Raw genomic sequence first — 13615 nt, 5'->3', positions numbered from 1 at the left:
GAGTTTAGCAAGAAAAAGGGCAAAAGAGTACTTAACTACAGTACCTTTATTCAGGGGTTTTCTTGAGGCAATACATATCACATTTCTGAGAACTACTGTATCTCTAGCACAAGACCTTTTGTTGGCTTCTTTTTAAAAAGTAGACAACATATATATTCCTCTTTATATTTGTGCTTTGCAACAGACGGCGATTGATGAGCTTTTGAATTATTTTTCACAGGAGCTGCATAGAGTGTCATTTGGCTTCTGATGTCCAGTCACAGGCAGAATGCAATGAAAAATGTAGATTAGTTGATGCAACTGTCAACAGTGCAGAAGGTTTGTACATCTTTTATTTAACTGCCTTTTGTTGTCTGTCTTGTTAATTGTAGCTTCATTTTTCATTAGTTTTACATAAAGGTATAGACAATATCTGAAAATTACTGCAGTTCATACATAGCTTTTTTCCATGGGATTGGCTCCAAAAATTATACTGGTTATTTGATCCTATCACTATCTATCTACATATATAGTACTGCACTGAAAAGATCCTTATTAATAGCAGTCAGAACTATCTATTTATCCCTTCAGATTAATTAACTCACCACTATACACCTAGTTTCCTAACAAACTTTTGAAAACTATAATCCACCTATGGCTGAATTTTAGTCTTATGTGCACTAATACAAACTCCCAATGAAAGCAGTATCCTGACAAAAGCATCTAGGTGTAAAATTATACCCAACCCATAAGTTTCATTGTGATTTCGGCCCTCAGATGCACATGCAGTGATCCCATTGAAGTCCATGAGAACTTCCAGGACAGAAATTGACCTTGAATAAAATATTACCCTCATAGACAAAGAAATAAAACTTTAAACAAGACCGCTAAGCAATATCATTGCTTTTTCTAAACAGAAATACACACAAATACCCATACACGTTTGTCTCTGTTTCTTCAGATTGCCTACTTTGCGCACTTGGCAGTGCTCTGTGCAGAGTCAGTTTCACTTCCTACTTTTTAAGCACCAGCATCACATTTATAAGTGCTGTGCGGGAAGCTCCCTTGAATGTTCTTGTCCCTACACTCCAACAGGGCGTCAATATAACACAACAACTGGTGGAGGTGCTGAAGTTTCTGAGTTTATATAGGTGCTACTTTATGCTACTGTTTTTCATGGATGAAGAGAAATTGTCAAGATAGTCACAAAAATCTGAGATAGTCGCAAAAATCTGTATGTCCCACAGGAGCCAGAGAAGGAAACTGAGGAAAGGTCAAGGAGGCATCTGTCCCTCCATGTAGCTAGGTATGGAGCTACAAGCCAGGGAGCAGGGTTAGGAGGAACATACTCACCCAGCTTATGGAGTCAGGCAGAGAAGAGGATCAGGGAAATGAGCTGCAGACTGGGGAGAGGGCCAGGCACTTGCTATGAGCTGCATCCGTAAGGCACATGCACAGCCAGGGTTCAGTGCGTTCTCATACTTCTCCCTTAGCTGTGCTCCGCACACATATCCTATCAGGTCTATACATGTTCCCTTACTCTTTGTATGAGTCACAATAAAGCAATTTTAAAAGCCCAGGACAATATGATTAGAAAAGAACTCAAAGGAGCATAAGCGGCAGATCTATTTGCAATTTTGTCCCACTTTGGCATAATTAAGAACATTTAAGAGGAGACCCTCTTTTAAAGGTGTCAGCTTCCCATCTCAGTGCAATGTAAACCTCAGGCACTAATCCTATAGTCCTGATGCCTAGGATGAACCTTGCATGCTACCTGACCCAGTACAATGCTGAAACACTTCAGAAGGAATTAAACTGGTGCAGCTGGAACAGTTTTCGTAGTGGGGATGCTGAAAGCCATTGAACAAAACTGTAAGACCTGTGTATGATGGAAACTACTTCAAGCCAGGGAGTGCTGCCACACCCCTAGCGTCCCTAGTTCCAGCACCCCTGAACTGATGTGTACATTTTTTATCCTTATTCTTCAGATAAATTTGTTTTTAAAATCAGCTCCTTACTGTTATTTTATTTAAATTCTTGTTTCTTTTTTGAGATGGGGAGCGGTAGGGATACCTTTTTAAAAAGACAAACAAGAAATTTTCCAGATGACCTGATAAATGCTGCAATCTAAAACTCTTTTTGCATCCACTAGCATGTCCAGGAACCCATTGAGGTTTAACTGAGTTTTGTGTGTTCTCAGGACCCAGTTCTCCACTGTGTTATTGCAGTTTTATACTGGTGTAACTCCATTGATTTCAAACTCTGCTGAAATCAATGGTGGTATGCTGGTATACAACTGGAGTAATGTAGTGGATCATGGCCACAGATACCATAATTAGTGCAAATTACAAATGTCTACTAAACATATTTTTGTGTTGTCTTGTTGTTAAAAGCTCATTGTGCACTACAGTGGGCTGTATTGTGATACAGGAGGGCCAGGGAGCAGTGGGAGAGTGCTAGATATATAAACTCAAGGCTAATTAAGGTGTGGTTCTCTGTAGACTAGGGAAGGTGGCTGCAGGTTAATTGGAGCACCTGCAGTCAATTAAGGCCCTGTTAGGAACCTAATAAAACCCCCTGCCTCAGGCAGACAGAGGAGGAGGAAGGACTGGAGCTTGGAGGTATGTTCAGAGATTTGGAAGACCTGAGAATTGGAGTAAGGGAGACCCTGCCCCCCACCTCATCTAAGGACCGAGGGTAACCCCCACCTAAGGGGGATGAGGGTAAGAAACCAACAGGGGTTGAGAGAGGCTGGGACTCAGAGCGAGGAGCAAACCCAGACCCCTCCCCCTGCTTCCTTCCTCTACCACCTTCCCGGGCTAGTAGCGGGGCCCTCGGCACCCAAGAGCAGGGGCAAAGGGTGGCATCTTAGCTCCCCACCAAGAAAAGCGCAGGACCCACCAAACTAAAATTGGCCATCTTGCCACAGTATGAATTTTTTAAAAACCTAAATAATGCCTAGTGTTAATGACCTCGTATACTAAAACAGTGGGACACCTTGGAGGAGGAATGAATATATTCAGTGTAAGTAAAATTTAAGAAATTAAAGCAGTGTTGTCAAAACTCTGGAGTCAAGCCCTGAAAAATCCTGAGATTAGTTTGAGTCATGGCATTTTTAAAAAGTAATAAATTTGGGGTTCCTTTTATTTGCCGTCTGGTTCTTGAGCCTTTTTGAATGCACTTGGGTCACATTTTTCAAGCTTTTCTTTACTGTACTGAGAACTAGAAACTTACTTTTTTTTTTTTAAATGAAAACTGAGATTCTCTTGTAATCACTTGACTATGTAGCCATGTTGCATCCCTATGTCTGATATAAATAAAGGCCAAATTATATGAAAGTATGTGATACGTAGTAAATGAAAGTTGACATTTTGTATGTACAATAGCTTCCTTTAAAATTCCATTATTGTAAGCCAAATTCATTCTTTCTTTGTTTCCTTTTTGTGATTTGGATGTTTGAGAGGTTTAGGTTGGTCTATTTGGCACTCCTTACTCAGCCAAACTCCCAGGAGTTTTATCTGAAGGAGTGGTGAATAGAGCCTTAAACACCAATAACATTTCATTTTTAAAAATCCATTTGACAAACTTCTAGTTTTCTCACATCTATCTAAAAATAACAAAGACCGACAGGCTTCTTTGTAAAAATTCATTAAAAGTAAAAGCTAATTTTTAGAGCTGAGTTATTGTGTACATGTTGTGAAACTGTAGTTTATAACAGAAGCAACAACAGATGTTCAGCTATAGAGGAGTTAGCAGGCGTTGCTAAAAATGAAGGGTATTTTCTAAATATAAAGATATTATATAATGTTAGAATTGGAATTGTGGCACTTCTGGAATTGGATATACAGTCTCAGATTCCAATCATTTTACTTCTTATTTGCTGTCTGCCACAACTATTCATTCCCACCCCTCACCTCTTGAATGAACTCACCATGAAAGGTTCCCTACTTCGGAAAGGTTTGAAAAAAAACTGGATTAAGATTTCCCACACAAATACATTAAGTGAAGGGGCAAGTAAAACTGGGCAGATTGTCATAATGGATTACTTTTGTATCTGCCTTCCTCTGAATCACATTACAATGATCCCACAACTACAGTTTTCTGTTATTAATTTATATTTTATTATTGTCACGATACATGCCACAGTATTCTTTAGGAATCGCATTGTGGAAGGAATAAATGGTAGTCCTTTTAAAGGTATCAGTATCTGTTTGAAATGTGACTATCTACTTCTGAAACGTAATCTAGACATACTACCGGTAGCTCTAAGCCAAAGAGAACATATTGTTTACTTTGTACTAGAATCAGGGCTATTCTATTTCCTAGACAAATGGTGGAAAGTGTCTTGGAAGTGTTTGCAATTCACTGAAATTCACACTGCAGCAGATTGATAGGTGCACTTGATGGTCAGTGCAGATTGACAACACCTGGACCTACTCTTCTGAAACATACGTGGAAAATTTAAAACAAAAACAAAAAGCCATTTAGAGTGGAAGAAAAAGTTGTTAAATATAGCGGACATTCTTAGGATATTTCTGCAGTTCTCTTCCTGTCTTTACTGTATGGTGAAAAGGCCATGACACACACTAATCTATAGTCTCTCTTTTTATTACATGTTAAATTGCACTTGACCTGCTGGGTGGCTTTTTTTTCCACAGATTTCTCAAAGGATAAATCTATTCCCTGCTCGTTACAAGGGGAAAATGAATGTGTTACTACATTTCTAATGGCTACAGATGAACAGGGAAGGACAATCATTCATAGCATAAAGCAGAAAGGTGAGTTGTTAATATCACATTTTTAATATATACACATTGTGAATTAAAAGTACAGCTGGGAGAATCAAGGCATGCATATTGGAAGATTAGCAAACTGAGATGTTACGTACAGTACTGTGTTTTCTTGTGTTAATAGTATTTCTCTACCTAACCAAAAAAAAGCACCTTCTAAAATATTTCTTTCATATGATGTTGAAATGAGACCTGACCGTTCTTGCAATACTAGCAATATGGACTAGTGTACTGAGCGCAAGGCTAGGAGCGAGACATTGCTGATCTAAATCCAGCTCTGACTCCCTCTGTGGCCTTGAGGCAAGTCACTCTATCTCTGTTTCAATTTTCTTATCTGTAGAGTTTGGATAACATTTAATTCTCTACAACACAGAAGTGATGTGAGGATTAGTTAGTTTTTTTTTCAAAAGTACTATGGGAGTACAAAACATTATGAAGACGATGATGATGATACCAAATACATCACATTACATGACAAATTACCTGTAAAATCTTATTCATATAGATACAAAATTTTTTTAATAGATTAACAAGTATCCATAATAGCTACACTAGACATGATGAAGCAAATATTTTATATGATGTGCAAATATTTTTAAAATCATGCCTAGCCCACATAATTACATTTAACACAGCACTATTACCAAGTTTTGAATGATTTTCACAAAGTTACCCTAGATATTGAACAGTCCTTTTTTAATAAGGTATGTCCTTTCATTTAAAAATATTTCTTTATCTATTGTGTTGTTTGTCTTTTCTTGTCTTTCATTTAAAGATCCTAATTATGTGGGACATGAGAGAACACACTCTTCTTCTCAATTACTAGACAGCCTATTTCCAGGCAGACAAATACATTTTTGGACACACCTAGGGTTGCCAACTTTCTAATGGCACAAAACCAAACACCTCTTCCCTCTGTCGCTCCCTCTCCCCCACCCTCTCTCACTTTCAAAGGGCTGGGTCAGGGGGTTGAGGTGTTGGTGCGGTATGAGGGCTCCAGCTGGGGGTATGGGCTCTGGGGTGGGGCCAGGAATGATGGGTTTGGGGTGAAGGAGAGGGCTCTGGGCTGGGGTAGGGGGTTCGGATGTGGGGGGTATGGGTTCTGGGCTAGGGGTGGGGCCAGAAATTAGGGGTTCAGGTTATGGGAGAGAGCTCCCAGCTGGGGCAGGGAGTTGGGGTGTTGGGAGGGTGCAGGGTGAGGGCTCCGGGAGGAAGTTTGGGCATGGGACAGGACTCCGGGCAGGGGGTTGGAGTAGGGTCCCAGTGGTGCTTACTGCGGCTCCCAGGAAGTGGCCGCCAAGTCCCTGGGTGCTTGGGCAGCCAGGGAGGCTCTGTGCGCAGCCCTCATGCCCGCAGGCGCCACCCCTGCAGCTCCCATTGGTTGTGGTTCCCGGTCAATGGGAGCTGTGGAGCCGGCACTTGGCGCAGGGGCAGCACGTGGAGCCTCCCTGGTCACCCATGCACCAGGGAACACAAAGACATAGCGGTTGCTTCTGGGAGCTGCGCAGAGCTAGAGCAGGCAGGGAGCCTGCTTTAGCCCCAGGCCCCCGCTTTGCTGCCAACCGGATTTTTAACAGCCAGAGCTAACTGGAGCTGCCAGGGTCCCTTTTCAACTGGGCAGTCCAGTTGAAAACCAGATGCCTGCCAACCCTAGACACACCCAGTGTCTCACTGCTAAAAATTAGTTACATCATTAAGGAAAGCACTGCACATGCTTTCTTTCCTTCTGGCAGTATAACTTGAGGTTTGGAAAAGTTCTCCAGCCATTCATCTTCTTTATTTATTCTGTGTGCAGTGTTTCTGCAGTATCTGTCTCAGGAATTAAAGTGATTGCACTGGAAATAATCAGCTACTTCTGTAAGAATATTATTGTTTAATAATAGTAGTGTGCCATTATATACAGTAGCTTTATACCAAAGAATGTTGCAACAAAGCTTTACAAAAAAGATGGAAGGTATACACATGTGTAAACTGCACTCCCCAGATTCAAGATCATAAAATATTTTCATAGCTGTAGGATAGTCTCTCTATTAAATATATTTACTGTGTTTATTTAAAAAGGATTGATAGAAATAGCTTAACGCAGGCATACTGCATGCAAATGCTTTGCAGCATTCCCCACAGAATTCTGACAATAAACCTAAATTCTCATCTGTTCCACTTCTGAGCCTGTCTCAAGCAGAGGAACAATTATGCTGTGGTTTTGTGATGTATGCAAATGTGAAATAAGATGAGAACACCATGAACACTCCAAAGCTCATTTTCACTTGTGGATCTGAAGTTCAGTCTGCACGAACAGCTAATGCCTTCCTCCAGTGTTCAAACTAGACCTCTCAAAATGAGTTGCATAATGACATCAATCAAAATAGTCATGCAAAATAAAATCTGTGTAAATTATGCCAAACTGAAATGAATTCTAAATGTCGTCAGACCATGGTTCAGAAGAAAATTTCATAAAATAGTAATTGACTTTTATGAGTAATACTGGTTAATATTAAAATGATCCTTTAATTGAGAGCTGACAAAAAGAACATGCCCTCTTGGCTTTACAAGCCTATTATTATGTTGAGTTCTAGAAAAAAAATCTATCCCAGAATAATACTGATTTTCTATTCTAAAATGCCCATGTTTGATCTAGGATTGCTAGCTAGCATTTATAGAACAACAAAATGAAACCCTTTAAAAAGTGGTATTGAACTTCTAGCATGGTAACAACTTACATTCACCATGGAAATGAAAGTGAAACATTTCCAAAAATGAGGCATCTAGAATACTTCTGTCTGGTTCAAAGATGTTAGTTCCTGTTTTTAATCACAGGCACCCTAACAACATTTACAAATCCGACACCTGGACCCTTGTAATTAGCACCCAGATGTGTATAATGAACATATATGCACTGAAGTACCAAACTGAGTAATCAAGTGTGTTGTTCTGAGTCCTACTTAGGTGCTTTTGTTTGAAAATTGGGCATCTGATTTTATGCAGTATCTCCTTATCCAATACTTCAGCTTACCTTCACTCCATCTTTACTCATGAGGTTTGGTCACTGAATGAAAAGGACATGACCATTTCAGATAGGGCTGACAATGACATCTGTTCAGAACTCAGTGGATTCACGTGGGCAAGACCATGTCTGTATTTTTATGAGTATATTCAAATCAATGGAGCCCAAGACAAAGCAACTTCAGTTTTAGTTTCTAGAGGTCTGATCTGCCCAACTGAAGTCAATGAGAGTTTTGTCATGGACTCTAGTGGGAGCTAGGTTAGCAATACTGTTTACATTATGGCCGTGGACATAAGAAAACAGCAGAAGTCTTTCTATATCTCATTTAGACCTGTGTGGAAAATGGAAATTCTGTTTTGCAGAGAATTTTGATATTTCAAAATTTGGCTTCACTCTGAGTCAGAACAAAACCTGAACATTTCAAAATGCTCCATGAAGGAAAATTCCAGAAAAATAATCATTTTGGATCAATTGGAACATTTTGTTTGGACAAAATCAAGATGTTTCACTGATATTATGATTTTTTTTTAAATGTTACATTACATATTGTAATATAAAGGAATCATACAGGGTTTTAAAAATTCCAAACAAAAAGTTGTTTCAATATAAAAAATTGAAATATTTCATCTTGAAAATGTTGAAATGAGACATTTCAACATTGTCTGAACTTTTCCCCTTGTTTTTTCTCCTAAATGAACTTTCTGCAAAATTGACATGATTTCCCAGTGTTTCGATTTTCGACAGAACTGCATTCTCTGATGGAAAATGGTTCTGTTGTAACTTTATCCGAGCAACTCTAGTCTTATTTATTTGAGTCAAATCCCAGTCCCACATCTGAGGCATTTCAAGGGGAATATTGGATTTTCTTGCTTTTCTTTATTTTTGAGATGCCATTTCCCCCAAGCTTCTCCATTTCACCAATGCTGTTTCCCTGTGTTAGTAAAAAGAAAAGGAGGACTTGTGGCACCTTAGACTAACAAATTTATTAGAACATAAGTTTTAGTAGTCATCCACTAAAAAGCAGACAATCTAATCAGCATCTTTCCCTCTGCAATATGCCTGAGTGCCGTAAATCCAAGAAGTGAGACTATTGTGAGACTTCATGCTACCACTAAGCCAACCACTTTTCTCATTTCTTTTGGAAAAATCACTTTTTTTTTTTTTTGGTGTTCCAAATTTACTCCAGAGAATCTGTATCTAGTTAATTTTGTATTAGAGCTGTGGGAAACCTCCGTAGTGAATACTTTTTACCCTTGCAGTATAATCCTTCTGGGCCAGTTTCTCAAACCTTTTCCTAAACCTGGTTTGAATTTCATGGAAATCGGAGCTAAATGGTGGCTTCAGGTAATAGCTCACCTTAAGTGATCACTCTGGTTACAGTGTGTATGGTAACACCCATTGTTTCATGTTCTCTATGTATATAAATCTCCCCACTGTATTTTCCACTGAATGCATCCGATGAAGTGAGCTGTAGCTCATGAAAGCTTATGCTCAAATAAATTGGTTAGTCTCTAAGGTGCCACAAGTACTCCTTTTCTTTTTGCGAATACAGACTAACACAGCTGCTACTCTGAAATATTTCAGCTGAGTTTCACTTTGAATTCTTGGGTTTGTATTCAGGGACTGCAAAAGTACATGAACTTGAAAGAAAAGGCACATGCAACACCCAGCAAGGAAAACAAGCAGGTTCCTTTCAGCTGTTTTTAATTAGCTATACTTGTAAATAACACTCATACCTTGCTTTGTTTCCACAGATTGCCCACAGCCTCCAAACATTCCAATGATAATGTTGGGTGTTTCTCTTGCTATCCTTCTGATGGGCATTGTTCTACTTTGTATATGGAAATTGCTAGTTTCTTTTCAAGACCGAAAAGAGGTTGCCAAGTTTGAAGCAGAAAGATCAAAGGCCAAATGGCAAACGGTATGTACTTGCATTAATTTTATATAAGTCTCTCTGATTTGGCTCAATGGTTCTCAAATAATAAAGGAATTGGACAGATTTCCCAAACCATGCTCTTGTGTCAGTAGATTTTTCACTATATAGCATGCTATAAATTAAAATTGTAATGGGTTTTTAGGAATGAATGAAAAATAGATGGATTTTAATATTCTTCATTTTATTTCTTCCATGCACAAATATGATGCACTGAGATGTTGGTTTTTTAACTGACACATGCATCTAATGAATCATTTTATATACACCTGTTAGTGAATAGCTTGATTAATATTAGAGGCACAGTCTTGTTCCCATAAATATCACGTTCCTTTTCCCCTGTTCCTTCCGCCTGGAACTTTTGCTCTTTTGCAATAGTATTATGATGAATTAAATAGTGATTCATTGACTAAGGCAAAGCAACACTGAGCAGAGTAGCATCATGATTGACACACTTCAGCAGGACCAGTCACTACATTATTCTCCAGCATCTGAGAAAGAAAAATAGGTACAATTTAACTCCAAGAATTTTTCCATAATGCCTTTGGTTAGCCAACGCTGGTAAGAGGTAGGTGAAGAAATAGAAGAGGCATCAGGAGGGAAAATAAAGGCGCTTTTGAAGGGAAAATCAGTGAGGCCAGACAAAGGGCACTGGAAACCAGCATTAACGTACCTAGTGTTAGCCCTGAAAATCCCTGGGGTTTCCCTAATTAACCATGTGGTACAGTCTGAAGTGTCTGACTACAGTAGAGCTGAATAGAATTCTGACAGCATATGTCTTCCACTTCCACCTCTCTTGCTGAAAGTGGGAGAGAAGGTATTTCCAAGGCCTGTTAGCTTCCCATAGTGACACTGGTAGGAGATGGGGAAGCCACTGCTATGCCCCAAGAAGACTGACAACAGATAAATGAAAGATCACAGGCCTGTGGTGGGAGGAGACCTCTTGGGGAAGTGGGAGGCCACTTGAGCATTCTGAGGTTTACATGCATCTCAGGATCCTGAACCTCGGCTAAAAGTTTGTGTAAAAGATAAAGAAGCCTCGTTTTCATCCAAAGCTTGGAACCACAGAGGTTTTCTGCATTGCTTCAGGTTTTGTTCTGAAAGGAGTGCATAGCTTTGGAGTTGACATATTGTTATATTAAAAATCCCAGGGGAGCTATCTACAAGAGCAAGGGTGAAGTGAGCTGCCCAAATTTCAACTACATTCAGCTTATCTAAATTCTTCCTGTACTCTCAGCTATTGTATTCCTCACTCCTGTCTTAAACTATTTGGTGGAGTTACTGTGTACCCTTAAAGTTTTATAACAGGCAAAACCAAACTCCCAAATGTCAAGGTTCTGGATCTGAACTGTCCCCATGTTCAGGGATGTTTAAGTTGGGGATGTTTGCCAGAAGCTGGGAATGGGTGATGGGCTGGATCACTTAATGATTACCTGTTCTGTTCATTCCCTCTGAAGCACCTGGCACTGGCCACTATCGGAAGACAGGACACTGGGCTAGAAGGACCATTGGTCTGACCCAGTATGGCCGTTCTTATGTTATGGAGCTAGGTGTAGCTGTGAACTCTGTTCCAAGGTTTAGGCTCATCTCTTAAATAGCTGATGCATTTCACCCCAGAAATGCCTGTACTACATGGGTAAGCAAAATCAGAGACCCTGATCTTGTGAGGAGCTGAGCATCCTCGACTTCCATTGACTAGGAAGACTGAAGGCACTCAACAGCTTACAACATAGTTTGGAAAGCACTTTGAGCTAAATTGAGCCACTAAGCTCAGTCCAGAGCAAGGGACAGTGTGCAACTGTGCCATTCCAAGAGAAGATCACGCAAAGAATTATGTCTCAGAAATACAATTCCACTCCAGTTCTCCCCTTCCTCTGATGAGTAAGTTACTTCACCCCTGTTTTGGAGTGCAGTTTGCTCTCCCACCCTGTGAACTCAGCCAGCTATTCTGACTGGTGAGTAGCGTGGTGGACCCAAGGTTCCCATTCCCTGCCCCATCCATCCCCTGTCTTCCCCCCGACACACCACTTGCTTACAGTGGAGAGTCTTGATTGAGCATTCTCTGATCTCCCCCTGTAGCCAGAGCCACACTCTGAACAGCTCTTACTCCCCCTTAGTTCTCTGCATGGCCAAATAATGGTAATGTCAATGTTGCTATACAACAAACACTCTAACTGCCTCATTAGTACTACTTGCATATAAAAGCAGCATTTTGCGAGAACATTTTTATTCAAACAGAAAACTGTTACGTGACATTTCACTGTGCTGGTAGCAGTAAAACTGGGTTAACCAGCAGACCTGAAAAGACATGCAACATCAACTGCAGATTAGTGAGTTGCTACAACTTTGTTTAAACATGATTAAAAGAAGCAATGAACACATTTATGTTAATATACATTACATATACTAATTGGCACAAATTTATGTTTTTATAGAAAAAAACAGGCTTGACAAATGAATAATATCTTTAAAATTAATGGAGCAGTTTAATGGTGAATCATTCCCCCCCACCCCCAAAGCGACTACGGAACATTTTATCTAGCATTGGCAGATAATTGAAATTAAGGTGCAAACTTTGTGGTTAAAAAAAATCTAAAACAGAAGATAACACATTGAGCATTGACATGGGTTGGTAATTAATTAAAGCTGGAACTGATATGCATTACCTAATACTTATCTAGCACCTTTCATTTTCAAAGCACTTCTCCATCATCTAACTAATCCTCAGGTAGGAAAGTAGTATTAGCACCATTTTGCACACAGACAACTGAGGTAGTTAAGGCACTTGCTAGAGACCACAGAGGGAATCTGTACGAGAGCCAGGACACCTCACCTCCAGTAGCTGTATCTGACCATAACATTGACAAGCTGCTGAGAAAGCTGCATCCAGCCAGTTTCTGTGGGTCTAGGGTGGGCATGGGGGATTCACCTGAAGATTGTTAGAATGAGGGAAAAGTGGAAGAAGAATGGAGAGAATTTGCCTAAAAATAATTCAGGAAATTGTACTGCAAAATATAATTCGACCATCTGTGTAATTAGACACACTCTGCTTGAAGGATTCGGCGATGTGATGGGGAACTTTGAGGAGAGACATTTCAGTGTCAATGTTGAAAGCCGAAATGCCATCTGGAGGCAACTTTTAAGTGCCTACGTAAGGAAGATGGTTCAGTGAGGGACTGGCCTCAAGGGGAGAAGGAGTGCTCAAGCTCATTGTGGGTGGTAAATGACTGTGTGTTAAGAACTTGGACAGCTTTGTAATCCTCAAGGCAAGGAGATCTGTAGTTTCAGATAGCACAAAACCGCTGATACCACTGGAAGGGATCTTATTCCACAGGTGCAGGCCAGCAAAGCACACTTGCCTGAAGGGGGATTGATGCATGACTTCTCCTGTATATAAAGTTTTTAATTCTGTAATAAGTGTACACGGTGTTCTTACTATCATTTTAAAACGCATCTATTGCTGTTTTTTACTTGGCCCATAGTTGTGAGTGCTAGAAATAATAAATCTATTATTTGATTATTCATAGTTATGTGATTAAAACTGGGAAGTTTTAGACTGATCTGCCACTCTGTTACATCTACTATCAAGGGACCAGGGAAACAACCCTTTCATCTGAGTAGCCTGCAGAGATCAAGTAGGGGAATGGCGGCAACATAAACAATTTAAATGACCCTTTACAGAAAACACTTTTTATAGTCTTTTCCTTCTAGAATGATGCAGTCATGATGCTCTGCATGAAAATAATCTAAGACACATGGTTAACTACATCTTTGACAACATACTGTTTCACTAGATTTGTTTTTTTAACCTGGGAGACAGGTTTGTTTGTTGTTACATTTTTCCTAGTTCTGGATTGATTTGTTATGCTCTGTGTAGCCTGATCATAATTATGCCATATTACAATCTTC

At 39.8% G+C, this 13615-nt stretch overlaps 1 protein-coding gene across 1 annotated transcript in view; it reads left to right on the top strand.

Moving 5' to 3' along the window:
* The window catches only part of ITGB6 (integrin subunit beta 6), a 48238-nt gene that overhangs the window by 32914 nt on the left and 1709 nt on the right, over window positions 1–13615 (top strand). Inside the window, exons 13-15 of the mRNA XM_074966826.1 lie at window positions 221–318; window positions 4638–4757; window positions 9528–9694. Coding sequence (XP_074822927.1) covers window positions 221–318; window positions 4638–4757; window positions 9528–9694 — 385 coding nt within the window. The remainder of the gene's footprint in view (window positions 1–220; window positions 319–4637; window positions 4758–9527; window positions 9695–13615) is intronic.

This window comes from Natator depressus, chromosome 11 (assembly GCF_965152275.1).
Source record: "Natator depressus isolate rNatDep1 chromosome 11, rNatDep2.hap1, whole genome shotgun sequence".
NCBI classification, from domain to species: Eukaryota; Metazoa; Chordata; order Testudines; family Cheloniidae; genus Natator; species Natator depressus.
The sequence above is the reverse complement of the archived record's forward strand: the minus strand, read 5'-3'. Positions and strand labels throughout refer to the sequence as shown.